Raw genomic sequence first — 15,239 nt, 5'->3', positions numbered from 1 at the left:
TAACTCACCATTATTTCCTAGAAATACTATATTGTAAATGCTACATGCCAGCTTGATAAAAGCTGTTTGTTCTGTTTGAATACTCTTTTTATAACCACTAGGTGGAGCTTACAGACTATTTAAATGTTGTGCATTTAAAAAAATAATCTAGCTCATTTATCTAGAAAAAAGAATAGATTTTCTTTCCGTTGAACAATGTACCTACTTTCCACATGTACTAATTAAAAATTACCAGTTTTTCAAAGTATAATATGATTTAAGCTTAATACTAAACTGTAGAAAGTAAAACTTAATCCTTAAAGATTGAGAAAGAATCCAGATGTCTAGATATCTTTGTGGAATGCTATAAACAAGTTAATTTCTTTATCTTTTCTTATTGTTTTTGTTGTTTTCTGTGTTTTAATATAAGTATATTAATTCCTTTATTTGTGACAATATAATTAAATCCTTAGTATTCATTCATTCAACAAATTGTTGAGAACCAGCTCTGTGAATAGAGTAATTCTCACCATGTCTAGGAAAAGTTTCAGCCATGTAAATCAAGTCTAACTTATACTTTATTTCAAAAAACCAAAAAGCACATAGGGCACAGTAGGTCACTTATTGAAATATGGTAGAAATTTATTTATGTTGCTAGTTGTAGAAGTATCAATTTTATTTTCTACCTTTGGTATACTTTTAGGAATTGGCTACTATATGAGGTTTTAAACAAAATAACTTATCAATTGACATTAAATATCACTGTAAATAAGGTTGATTGTATAAAATTAAATATCAAGGAAGTTTTTTATACAGAAAGCAATGATTCAAGTTATAGATTAGATTTCGTAGAGGGGTGAATGAATAAGAATGAGGTAATTTAATTCATCCTCCTTAGACTCTAGTAACAGTGGTAGTAGGATTTTAGCCACAATAGTTTCTGAAGACTGTTTTCCATTTCAATACTTTATTGTTAGCTGTCTTAAAATCTTTCTTATTTTTGTAGGCTTCTGTTTTGGAAAACCTGAGGCTAGCTGTACGATCTCAGCTTGGATTTACTTCAATCAGGCTTCCTATGGCAGGCAGATCCAGCAACATTTGGAATCGTATTTTTAATTTTGCAAGATCACATCATTCAGGGTCCTTGGCTTTGGTTTCAGCAGATGGAGATGAGGTTGTCCCTAGTCAGAGTAACAGTAGAGAACCTGAAAGAAACCATACTCACAGAAGTTTGTTTTCTGTGGAGTCTGATGACACAGACACAGAAAATGAGAGAAGAGATACAGCAGGAGCATCTGGTGGAGTTGCAGCTGCTTTGCCCCAAAAAGTTCCTCCCACAACAGCAGTAGAAGCCACAGTGGGAGCAGGTGGAAGTTCTTCAACTCAGAACACCCGAGCTGGTCATACAGATAATGGAAGGGATGTGACAAGTGTGGAACCCCCAAGTGTAAGTCCAGCACGTCACCAGCTTACAAGTGCATTAAGTCGTATGACTCAGGGGCTACGTTGGGTACGGTTTACATTAGGACGCTCAAGTTCCGTAAATCAGAACCAAAGTCCTTTGAGACAACTTGATAATGGGGTAAATGGAAGAGAAGAAGATGATGATGTTGAAATGCTAATTCCAGTTTCTGATGGAGCTTCAGACATTGATGTCAATGACTGCTCAAGACCACTTCTTGATCTTTCCTCAGAACAAGGACAAGGGTTTAGACAACCATACAGTGCAACAAACCCTGGAGTGAGGCCAAGTAATCGAGATGGCCCCTGTGAGCGCTGTGGTATTGTCCACACTGCCCAGATACCGGACACTTGCTTAGAAGCAACACTGAAGAATGAAACAAGCGATGATGAGGCTTTGTTACTTTGTTAGGTACAAATCACATAAGGGAGATTGTATACAAGTTGGAGCAATATCCATTCATTGTTTTCTAACTTTAAAATTAAACTAGTTTTAGTTTAAAAAGAGAAAAAACAAGATGCAGGGTGATTTCTTATTATTATATGTTAGCCTGCATGGTTAAATTAAACAACTTGCAACTCTATGAACTTAGAGTTTACTAATTTAGCAGCTAAAATTGCATTATGTATTCATATTGTTCAGTAATGTTGTTCCATTTGTTTCTAATTGTTTTTATCCTGGTACTGTAGTTCATAGTAGAAATATGGCTGCTTAAACTCATTTGACTGTCATTTTATCTATCCTACGTTAAAAGGTTTGTACAAAATAATACCTTCTTTTAATTGAATCTTTTATGCTGTTGCCAATACATCTTGTAACTTAATATACTAAATGTGAAGGTTGTTAATGTACAAAAAGAAAACAAACCCTCACACTCTTTTGTTTGTATAACATTTGTCTGTTATTGGAGTTCATCACAATATCAATTTGTCAAAGGGAAAAAAATATTCCTCAAAATTTTTCTCTTACGTTTAACATACAGTGATGTGGAATTGGTAGAATTAGATAAACTAATTGCAAAAACAAAACTCTTTTATAGATTTTCTATTGTTAATTTTAATACTCTAATATGGTACAAACCAAATGATAAAATCCCAAGTCATTTCTGTTTTCATCTCTATTTAGGAACAGAATTAAGCGGATGAAGATATTCTACTATGCATTAAATCTTGAACTTTATAAAATATGTACAACAATTGTACATGATAAGTTCCAACTGATAATGTCTTTCCCTAATATAGGGTTATGCTCGTGTTGGACCCTAGGGATTTGCACTAAAATCGTTTCAAGGTCTCAGATGAGTTCAGTGCACAAGCACTATCACTTTAAATACTATTATTTGCTACCACAGTGACTATATATTTCCATAGCTTTTGGGGATTGGGGGAACATTTTTATTACAACTTGATATTGCTTTGCAAGTTTCATATTTATTTGTTGTATTTAAAAACTGCATTATTGTACGAGTGATTTTTTTTCAATATATTTTATTCTCTGGGGGGGGTCGTGTTATAATCTTGAAGAAAAGCAAATTAAGAAATCACTCGGATTGTGCCCCCCTTTTTAAAGTAGAGTGAATTGCAAAACTCCATTTATTTTTTTTTATTGTCAGTTCCTGTTTATTTATTCTTTAGCTGTTTGTTTTAGTAGCTTAATGATTGAATATGAAAAATGTATTTGTGTGTGATTATTGCTATTTATTAAATTTTTAAATACTTTGCTGAATGTCATTTTAAAGCATGTTTGAGGTCTTGTGTATTTGTCGTGTTATGCTGTCAGGAAGAACTGACTAAAATGTTTTAATATGTATCAGAAATTAAAATGATTTTTTTTATTGCCTTGAGGTACTTTTTAAATCAAATTTGCTATTTATTTTTGTTGAATTTTGGTGCATATACAGATTCAGGCCATAAAATATGTAATACATCTGGGGAGAAAAATGAAAGGAAGTATATTCTGTTTCACCACTTTGTAGTAATGTAGTAGCTTACACCCATACCGAACGTAAAATTCCCTAAGGACCTGAATATCACTGCCTTTAAGAAAACTGCCTCCTAATTGTTTTATCTTGTATAATTACTCAATCCATTCTCTCTTCATATTATTTTCGTATATATTTCAGACTCCTATAGAATAATGGCAGAATTTGGGTTAGCACATTCTAACCCAAATTAATCTTCTTCTAGATTCTACCAACTGTCAACTCTCAGGTTTTTGGTTTTCTGGAGTATGTTTTAACTTATTTTTTTAATTGACTAATACATCTTCCTGGTTCAGAGAGTAACTACTGCTGACACCTGTCTTTTAGTTCCCTTTCATAGAGATACTTACCAACACCAGATTCTTATATATTCCTCCAGAAATATCATAATGTATAAATGTATTCATATGCATATGAATACCATATATCATAATGCAAATTATGCTGCACATTTTTCTACAACTCCTCAAGGGGAGATTTTTATGTGTCTGTTTTGTTTTTGTTGTTTCTGGGGAATGAACCCAGGGCCTCCTACATGCTAGGCAGGTACTCTTCCACTGAGCCCATCCATAGCCCTTATTTTTAATTAGTGATCACTCCTAAATTTATGCCACTACTTTGTTTTGTTTTTTTCCTAGGAGTCTAATTAGTTTTCCCAAAACTACTTATTAAATAATAAATCTTCTTTACTAATTTAAAATAGAAATTTATATAGTAAATTTCCACAGTATTAATAATGTTCATAGACAATTCTATTCTCTTCAGTTGATCTGCCTCTTTTTGTACCAATAATACATTGTTTTAATAACCATCATTTAAAAATGTTTCATCTGTTCTTGCTTATTTTTACATATAAACTTTAGAATCAACTTCCTGAATTCCAAAAAACTTATTATTTTTGTGGGGAGGGACCAGTTTTAATTTTACAAGTTAACTTAGAGAATTTGACAACACTTATCATGTTAAAACTTTTTATCTAAATTATAGTGCCTTCCTTACAAATGACACCTATTTATTTAATGCTTTTTTGTTGTTATTTCTTTCATTTGTATTTTACTTTACAGAGATCTTATATGTTTTTAAGAGTTTATTCTTATAGATTTCATCATTTTATTACCATTATTAATGTTATCCTTTCCATTTATAATTTAGACTAATTTTGGTATATGTAAAGGCTGAGGACTTACTGTGTTAATTTTCTACCTAGCCACCAGATACCTTTTTTTTAGTCTGTAATAGTATTTCAATTAACTTATTTGAGTTTTTTCAGCTACACAATCATGTCATCTGCAACCATTGATAAGTAACCTTTGTTCCAGTGTGCATACTTTGTGTCTTGTTTGGATTGTCTCATACTTCTAGACTAATTTTAAATAACAATGGCTATAATGAAATGGGTTGAAATACATACATTTAATCATATTAAGGACTATCCATTGATCCCAATTTTAAACAGGTTTTAAGGCTGCATGTTGAATTTTATCACGTATTTTCAGCAGCTGTGGTGGTACTCATCATTCTCCTCCTCCAGTCCTAATATGATGAATTTTGTTAATATAGTTTGTAATATTAAACCATCCTCATCCTTGCATTCCTGAGATAAACTCTACTTGGCCATGTGTATTTTTTAATTTGTGGCAAGATTATGTTTACCATTTTATTTGAGATATTTGTATTTGTCAGTGAAATAAGTTTATAGATGTGTGTCTGTGTGTGCACATGTTATATTTGAGAAAATTGGTATTAATGTTATCTAGTGGCATAAAATTTTCCCGCTTTGCTATGATTCAGAACATTTTAAACAGGTTTGGCATTTTCTGGTTCTTAAAGTTTCAGTGAAATTATCTAGTTTTGATAGATAGTTGGCAAATAGCTCTTCAACAAATCCTTGTTATTTCCTGTGGTAATTGGTCTGTGTAGTTTTTGTATCTTATCAGGAACCACCCTTTTCACCATTTTCACCCATTTCATATTTATTTGGCTATTGTTGAGCAAAGTTATCCTCTGTATATGACTCTTTCCTCCTCGTGTATTATGATTTCTCCTCCATTGCTTGGCTAAAATAACTAAGCTAGCCAGGTGTGGTGACACATACCATTAGTTCCAGTTACTTAGGAGACAGGTGAAGATTGCTTGAGCCCAAGGCCTGGGCAACATAGCAAGACCCTATCTCGAACAACTAACAAGGGACACAAGAAATGTGTGTATGTGTGTGTACATGGTGTGTTGTTTCCGTTAAGCGTCCATTTCTTGTATGTCACTATTTTTTTCTTTTTAATTAGTTGATTTCCACTTCAATAAATTTCCTACTTTTTTGCTTTTGTTAGCCTATTTTGTTGCTTTTTTCCTAACTCTTTTCAATTAGCAATTCATTTATTTCTTCTTACTTATTTATATGAAATTTAAAGCATGGACTTAATTCTGAGTACTGCATAAGCTAAACCATTTAGATGCATTAGTGTTGTCATTTTAATTATTAATAAAATAATTAGCTATTATTTTCTAGAATTTGTTTAATTTCAGGATTTGTTGTTTCTCAGTTCTGGGGATTAAACCCAGGGTCTTGTGTGTGCTAAGCAAGCCTCTACCACAGGGCTATATTCCCAGCCCTTAGGTTTCAATTTTTATTTATTCTTTAACCCAAAAGGTTTTTTTTGTTGTTGTTGTTCTTTTTGTTTTTTTAAATCCCCCCTCACTATTTTCCCCAAATAATGGGATTATTTTGATGTGGCTGATAGTTTTGTTTTCTGATTCTTTATTTTTATTTTTATGGCAATATAAAATATGCTTTTAGAAGTATATTGTCTTGAATTTTTAAAATATTCCAAGATTCCAAGATAACTTTTTAAAAGTGCATTCTCTTTTTACAGGATATACATGTTAGTAGATGTTACCCAAATTTGTTGTTCAGGTCTTCTGTGCAGTAACTTGGTCTTCTAGTCTGTCAATCAGTGTCACTAGTGTTAGTGAGAAGGAAGAGGAAAGAAGCAAAAGAGCTGTTTCAGAGGTGTGCTGTAGGCAAGTGGCTCATGCCTTATCTCTGTAAGCTGTTGAGGATTTGGTTACTACTGCTTCCTTTCATCCACTGTAAGCTGGAAATAAATAGGTAAGACAAGTTAAAGGATAAAGGAAGAATGCATGCATTCAATTTATGAGGTATATATTGAGTACCTTCTGCAGACCCAGTAATGTTTACAGCTGTTTAGCTCTTTGCTGCCCTCTATCCAATATGCCTCATAGTTCTCCTCAGTCCCTTTCCTCTGAATTCAAAGTGAGATGACAGCAACTCGGCGGGACCTGTTTTACTCAGGCAGAACCCATTTTCAAAAACTGATAGAAGCAGGCAGTGAGGAGAATGTCTTTACTCAGTACATTTGAGTTATTGTTCAGGAATAGCATATAGATTATAAATTGAATATGGACAGTGCATCAGTTGAAAATTGACTGTGATTGGTTTTTCCCCCCTATGGTACTCAACATTCAAGATGGTAGAAGGAGGCAAAGTAAAATTTACAAAGTTTTTGGGTTGAAATCTTTTAAAATGAGGAAGTAACAATAGCTGATTATTGAGAAACTTTCTAGACTTTCTGTAAATCTGTTATATACCCAAGTTACATATACACACTTGTAAATATAAGAGGTATATGCACACATGGTTTACTGTCTTGTAATATAGGATTTTCTTCCTTAGAATTATTTTTTATATATTTTTAATATAATTTTCTTCCTTAGACTTTTTTTTAAATATTACCTGCCCCTAAATGTGAGAATATATTCAGTGTTGTAAGTGTATATTCCATTCTTAAAGACAATTTCTCAGAGCCTTTTACCACTATCTGCTCTGTACTTGTGGGAAAGAATTTTACAAGCAGATAATATTTACATTGTTAAGTCCCTGTCATCATCACAGTCCTTTATATGTCTTTGGAATCTTCACAACTCTATGAAACATAAACTTGCTTCTATTTATCCAAGAACAGAACTAAGATTTAATGTCAGTCATGTCTCCCTCAACAGCTGTCTTGTGAGTAGCATGGATCATAAAATGAAGTGAAATTTATCAATCAGGAGAAATACCCATTGACATTGGAGATGATGTACCTGGATTATCATGCAAGCTCACTGAGACTCGGGTTCTTCTCTGAGTATGGTAGCTACTGATATAAGACAGATGAGGCTGGAATTTTCAGGAAGCAGATTTATTTTTAGCTGCAAGTGGTCCCTAGGGGCTAACCCCTAAAAATCTCTGGACCTCAAGTCTGAAAATTCTTTTAGATTTATACTCAGTGAAATGTTACTCCTTGTCTTAGGCTAGATAGAGGTTTCATGTTTTGTCTGCAAACCTGGCATTTATAGGAAAGGGGAAACTTCAAACCAGAATACTCTCTGCAGAAATTTTTGCCAATACCTGTTGACACCCTTTGTAAAAATCTTTCTGACAAGAAGAAAAGCTAAATTATGACAAGGGTCTTTTGGGTGGGGGTACTTGGTCTGCTTCACCACTTCATAAGATTATTGTGAGAAATAAATTAAGAGAACGTTGGTGAAGGCCTTAGCACATGTCCTGGTCATCTATTGCTGCATAACAAACTATCCCCAACTTTTATGTGTAAAGCAATCTTAGCCTCTACAAAACAGTAATACAAGCAGAGCTTAGTGGAATTGGTTCATCCTGCTCTGCATCAGTTTGGTAGGAGGATATGTTCCTAAAAGAGCTGACCTACATGGCTGGCTGCTGTGACCTCGGACGGGAGCCTTGGGTTCTCCAGGTGGGCCTCTCCTGGGTACTTGTGTTTCCTTAGAGCGTAGAAGCTGTGATCCAGGAGTGTTTCATTACACCTCTGCAGAAACTGCAAAGCTTCTTATGACTGAGACTCAGAAGTCCTAGAATATTACTTCTACCACAATTGTCAGATCACTAAGGCCAATCGAGATTCAGTGGGGAAAGAAAGAGATTCCACTCTTGACAACGGCAACAGTTGCAAAGAACATGTGACATCTTCCATCACAGCACGGTAACTGATTCCTAAGAAACACTGAGTTGCCATAGTTAATATTTTAAGGATAAAAATTTACTGTATTCATTAGGAATTTATTTGTTAATAGCATATCAGCTTCTCAGTCATATGCCAACTGTGTTAATTATGTCTTATATTTGTTTATTACAAATATCAGGGTAAAACAATTTGCCTTAGCACATTCAGTCAGAAGTCATAGCATTTAAATATACATTTCAGCAGGTAAGTGTTTAGCAATTAGAAGTAATTTTTCAACTACATTTAAAATAGCTTCTGTTGCAGCATGATATGTTATCATAACCTATAAAATATTTACTTTAAATTTTATTAGGGACAACAGTGTAGTGGGCAAAAGTGTGAAGCCAGATTACCTGAATTTTAATTCTTTCCTTACTAGCATGTGACCTTCAGCAAGTAACTTAATCACTGTTGACTCAGTTATTTTTGTCTCAGATGGAGATAATAATAGGACTATTGGAGAATTAAGTAATTAAAATATGGAATGCTCTTGGAACAGCACCTGGCTCATAGTGCTTTGTAACAGCTTGCTATTAGTATCACCATTGTTTAAATCTTATAAAGAAAACATCTCTGAAGTTTGACTATAGAAGATATATTGAATATAAAAGATATGTGAAAAGTCCTAAAATAACAGTAGTTTCTGAAGATAAATGGAAACGTGAAAGTGCTTACTCTTGGAATCCTGGAAGGGAATTGCAACCCAGAACAGAAGTCAGAAAGAGCAAGAAAGGGGAGAAGGGAATGTAACTGCCCATTTTTGATGAGTCCAGTGGAATTCCAAGGCTAAGGACACACAGGATCCTCTAGAGCCCAGGGCCAGAGGAAATTTCCCAGTGAGGGTGAACCTCAAGCGAGTTCTTTACAGGACTGTGGAACCTAGTAATTGTCAGATGACTTAGTTCCTTCATTGTAGCAAATATTGCTAGTTGCATACTCAATAGCTGTGAGAAGAGCCTCATTTTAAGGGTAGAAGAAAAGGATGAAAAAAAAGCCTGATATTGCTGAGCAGCTACATCAGTGTTGGTCTGGCTACCTCTGCACTGTTAGTTGCATTAAAAAATAATAATAAACTCCTGCATATTTATGCAGTTATGATAGGCTTCTGAATTACAGAGGAACATCCTCAACCAATCTACTGATTCTTACTATAGGATCATAATAGTAGTTTAGAGGAGTTAATGGACACTGTCCATAAGGCAGAGCAGTGATGGGTAAGTACACATGTAAATGCTCAATAAACAAGGCTACAGTTAGAGTGGGAATGTTGATAAACTGTTCAACCTTAATATTTTCTAACAGTAATTATATTTGTATCTTGGACTTCCCCCTATGATTTTATTTGAACAAAGGGTCTTGAGGATTAATAAAATTTGGAAACCAGTTCTAGCATATTACAGGATAAAGTCACCCTGTGTTAATGTAGGACACAAGATTTATTAATAATGAAATACCCTTCAAAAAGAATTTGATAAGATTGTTTTCAAGTAAAGATGCTAGTACATCAGTTAGGGTGGTTTCCCCATGTGTTGGAAGGAAGCTGAAGCTTAAAGGTTAATATCCTCCTAACAGCTTTATTTTAGGAGAAATAATATAGCACAGTGAGAAAAGTAGGGGCTTTGGAGTTAGGCACGTGGCAGTTTGAATTCTGGTTCTACTACAAAGAGTCAAGTCTTATTGTCTCATCTGAAAAATGGATAACACCTATCCTTTAAGGGTTCCCAAAACGATCAAAGGAAAGAAAAACAGAGCTATGCAGATGTCTTTCTACATTTTAATTGTCAATATTACAAATTAATTTTCCAAATGCAAATGCACTCTTCAGAGCTATCTCCATTTGTACTGTGCTTATGTGTCACCTGAGCTCCCTGAAGGGTGGTTTTCTTACTATAGTCACTGTCCTGCTCTCTTGATTACGAAGCAACTTATGATTGTTTCTCAATGAAAAAATAGGTTTACTAAGTAAAAGTGGATCTTGGCACAGACCTTTTTACTATGAAGAAGTCAAATGAAGGACTTCCGTGGAGCCTCAGAACAGGAAAGACATGACTACCTCCTATGGACGTCGCATGTTAAGCTAGTATAAATAAGAAATTACGGAAGCTATTTCCATTCAGAAATGTGATTTAAAAGCAGCCTGTAAACAATACTCAATACTGTTCTTGATTTCAATACAATGGAATCAACTTTTACAATAATATTTACATGTTTCTATCTTATCTGCTGAGCCTATTTCAGGTAAACAGAAATTGCTTACCTAATTTAGTTTATAGATTTAGTTTTCTACTTCAATGTAAATTTTACATGTTATGTTCCATTTTGTGAATTTTAACTGCATTCAATTCCTATTTCCTTTGTTCCGACTTAGCACTTTTGCCATATTTACTTGATATTTTTACTACCCAACATAATTTCCATTTCCCTATCCCCATTTCCTTGGTTTAGAGTGAAAGCAAACATTTATTTGTACCAACCACAACATAACATGGCTTAAGTACTTCACTTCTAATCCTCAGAACAAGTATGTGACAGCTGTTATTATCCATTCAGACCTCACATAGCATTAATAAGTGACTTTGCCTTTGGGATTGGAAGCAATGTAACTTTTGGAACTTTAATTACCATATTTTCATTTATGCAATTGTAGAGGGATTTTATTTTCTATTTAAAAATTTAATGGCTTTATTTTAGTAAGGTTTTCTTTATTTTATAACCATATATGTTTTCTAAAACACATAAAGATTGAAAAATTATGACTTCACAATCACTAGGATGCTCTAGTCAAATAGCCAGTAAGTGTTGGCAGGGATGTATATGAATTGGAGATCTCATACATCATGATGTAAAACAAGCCAGCCACTTTGTAAAAACAGTCTGGCAGTGCCTCAAAAGTTAAATATAGAGTTATCAAATGACCCAGAAATTCTACTCCTAGAGATATACACAAGAGAAATAAGAATATGCTCATACAAAAACTTACACATAAATGTTCAAAGCAATTTTATTCCTAACAGGTAAGAAGTGGGAAAATGCCAAATGTTCATCACCTGATAAATGGATAATCAGCAACAACCACAAAAAACACAAATTGTATGATCCCATTTATATGCAAGTCACAGATTTCTGGCACATCTGTGGAGACATAAAATAGAGTAGTGGTTGCTTAGGGTTGAAGAAAGGGGAAAGGAATTTGAGAGGAGGTGGATGTCAAAGAAAAGTTGTGCTAGACAGAGGTGAGTAGGCAAGATTGTTGCACAGAGGAGAGCCAACTGGAGTCTACGGAAACAAAAGGTAGGGGACGTTTTCCGGCTGGGCAAGCTAGCAGAGAGGTACGGGAGGACAGGAGGGGGAGGCCACTTAGTGTGATTAGGTCATCTGCATTTGCGAAATTGTCTTCTTATTTGAGGTTAAGCTCCTATCCTTCCACAGAGGCGGGAGCTGATGACACCATCTTCCTTAATGATTACTTTAAGTCCTTGAAAAAGCATTTCTAGATTATAAAGCGGGCAAGACATCAGGAGAAATTGCACCTGCTTTCCGAACGGGCAAAGAAATAATTTGCAATTAAAGAGGTTTTCTGAATTAAATGCTCTTAAGAAAAGGCTGGTGGGGAGCTATAGTTAGGAAGTCATCCTATGAAGTTTAGTGAAGTTGGGGAACATTAAGACTGTCTTAGTCAATAACACAAAAAACTTTTGGAGGACAGTGAGAATTTTGTAAGGTTAGACTGAAAGTTGCAAAACTATTAAAAACCACTGAATTGTGTACTTCAAGTGGGTCAACTATTGTAGGTAAATTATATCTCAATAAAGCTGTTTCTAAAAGATCAGAGAACAAAATTACAAATAACATTCTTTTTTTCCCAGTTTGCTTTTAGAATTAAATCATAGTTATTCCTCTGTATGTAACCTTGCTTATTCTGCAGGAGAAAAGTAGTTGCTTGCCAAGTTAAAAACAGAAAATACTGCTCATTTTCATTTGTTTAGTCAACAATGTAGAGGGTACCATTGGCCTAAAATTCTGATCAACATAACTATATTACTTTGGCTGTTAACCCATTTGAGCCATAGTTTGTACATCTGTAAAATGGAAGCAATGTTTCTTACCCCAATGAGTTTTTGAAGAAATGAGATAATACGTACGAGGGCTTAAATCCAATGCCTTGCCTATTCAAACTCAATAACTATTCCATAAATATTTATGGAGGGACTAGTTTTGTTCCAACTAGTTCTACCCTTGACCTGACACCCTGAACCCTGCCTTAGAAGGTTCTCCTGGTTCTCCTCTAACGTGTCCCTAAAGGGCAAGGAATCCACAGGGTCAGGGAGACATGATAGCCCCGACCAGCTTCTAAACCACATTTTTAATACTCAGAATCCCAGAATTTCCTGTCCAAATGGCCTAAGCCCACATGTAGGGTCTGCCTGGCTCTTCTCTGGATCTGTCTTCCCAGGGTGGAGCTGCCACAGCTGGGGTGCCCACGTGCATGGAAGACCACAAGGCCTCGCACAGGACAGGATGGAGTTGAGGTGGGAGGAAAAAGGGTGAGAGTTCTGTGCATACCCTCGCCCTGGCACTACAAATGTTAGGAGCAGGGCTCATCCTGACAGGCATGAAATGGTATCCAAAACAAATTTGAATCCTATTAAGAACATTAAATTATTTTTACTAATTGAAAGACTAATTATAATCCATTTAACTTTTTTTTCTCCTTTTATAAACCATTTAGCTCAAAGTACACTGCTGTAACTCCGAAAGTTCATCTTTCCTGTTGAATACTGGTTTGTTTAAATTACAGTAAATGAAAGATTATTGCCTTTAGTACTTGTGTATATCTATTTTATTTCTAGTATTTTTTTATTGTTCCCTTGAAGACTCGTTGTAAAGAAAATCCAGGGTTTTTTATTATGACAATAAAAATGCTTTACATTTTAAGTCATCTATGCAGATTTCCAATGTATAATATGCAATACACAATAATCTTTTCCTAGGTAAAAAAGGTAAATAGGAATAAATTAATTCAAAAAATAAACACATGGGATAGAAAAATGAGAGAATAATTTTAGAGATGTTTCAAAATTAGAGACAGATGGAATAACTTTCTCCGCTCCCGCCTCGGCCTTTAAACAAATGTGGTTTCTTGTTACTTTGTTGTATGTGGCATTAACATTTTGAGATTTCCCCAAGCGTTCAAGTACACATTAAGTATACTTGATATATTCAAGTACAGCTAAGGTGAAAGTTAAATACCTGACTATGGGGTTATGTAAGTCAAATGTATGTGGACTACATAATATTGAAATGCAAGACAGAGCTTATTACATAAAGAATTCCCATAACAAATCTTGTTAAGTGAATAATCATGCTCAGATATGGGTTCTTTAAATGAAAACTTGAAAACTTTGCTTAATGTGAAAAAAACATTGATTGTATAAATCCAGAAAGTTGTAATCCTATATTATCAAACTGGACTTGTAACTTATAGATGTCCATAAAAGGATGTGTTAAGTCATTTAAGGCAACAAAGAAATGGGTCATATTCCTTTTTTATTTTGAAGATAGAATAACAACTATATATCATTACACTTATCAGTTCCCCAGGACTGACACCATTGTTTGTTTTTTCTTATGATCATCTTTTTTTAATTTGTTCTAATTAGTTATACATGATAGTAGAATGCATTTTGACACATCATACATAAGAAGAGTGTAACTTCTCATTCTTCTGCTTATATGTGATGTAGAATCACACTGCTCGTGTAATCATATATGTACATAGGGTAATAATAACTGATTCATTCTACTATCTTTCCTACCTCTATACCCCCTCCCTTCCTTCAATCCCCTCTGCCTAATCCAAAGTACCTCTATTTTTTCCTAGCTGCCCACTCCCCCCCCCCATTGTGAATTAGCATACTCATATCAGAGAAAACATTCAGCTTTGTTTTTTGGGGATTGACTTATTTTGCTTAGCATGATATTCTCCAGCTCCATCCATTCACCGGCAAATGCCATAATTTCATTTTTATTTACAGCTAAGTAATATTCCATTGTGTTTATATACCACATTTTCTTTATCTATTCATCTGTTGAAAGTCATCTAAGTTGGTTCCATAGTCTGGCTAATTGAGCTGCTATAAAGGTTGATGAGGGTATGTCACTGTAGTATGCTGGTTTGGAGTCCTTTGGGTATAAACTGAGTGGGATAACTGGGACAAATGGTGGAGTGAGGAATCTCCATGCTGTTTTCCATAACAGTTGCACCAATTTGCAGTCCCACCAGCAATGTAAGACTGTGCCTTTTTCTCCAGATCCTCACCAACATTTGTTGTTGCTTATATTCTTGATACTTGCACTTCTGACCTGAGTGAGATGAAATCTTAAGAGTAGTTTTGATTTCTCTAATTGCTAGAGATGTTGAACATTTTTTCATGTATTTGTTGATTGATTGTATTTCTTCTTCTGTCAAGTTTCTGTTCAGTACCCTACCTTATTTATTGATTGGGTTATTTTGTTTTTTTGGTATTGCATTTTTTTCAGTTCTTTATATACCTCCAGTAGAGATTAATACTCTATCTGAGGTGCATATGGTAAAGATTTTCACCCATTCTGTAGGCTCTCTCTTCATGTTATTGAGCGTTTCTTTGCTAAGAAGAAGCATTTTAGTTTGAATCCATCCCATTTATTGACTCTTGATTTCACTTCTTGCACTTTAGGAGTCTTGTTAAAGAAGTCAGTTCTTAAGCCAACATGGTGAAGATCTGGGCATACTTTTTCTTCT

General features: G+C 34.5%; 1 protein-coding gene across 2 annotated transcripts in view; it reads left to right on the top strand.

Annotated features, from left to right (window-relative positions):
- Positions 1 to 3,343, top strand: part of LRP12 (LDL receptor related protein 12) — a 94,964-nt gene extending 91,621 nt beyond the window's left edge. The window contains exon 6 of one of the 2 annotated variants that reach the window (XM_081265877.1): positions 986 to 3,343. In XM_081265877.1, coding sequence (XP_081122003.1) covers positions 986 to 1,852 — 867 coding nt within the window. In that variant the 3' untranslated portion in view covers positions 1,853 to 3,343. The remainder of the gene's footprint in view (positions 1 to 985) is intronic. The other variant, XM_081265876.1, reaches the window with a different exon arrangement.
- Positions 3,344 to 15,239: the final 11,896 nt, after the last annotated feature.

Source organism: Spermophilus citellus, assembly GCF_964194105.1.
Source record: "Spermophilus citellus genome assembly, chromosome: 14".
Taxonomy (NCBI): domain Eukaryota; kingdom Metazoa; phylum Chordata; class Mammalia; order Rodentia; family Sciuridae; genus Spermophilus; species Spermophilus citellus.
The sequence above is the reverse complement of the archived record's forward strand: the minus strand, read 5'-3'. Positions and strand labels throughout refer to the sequence as shown.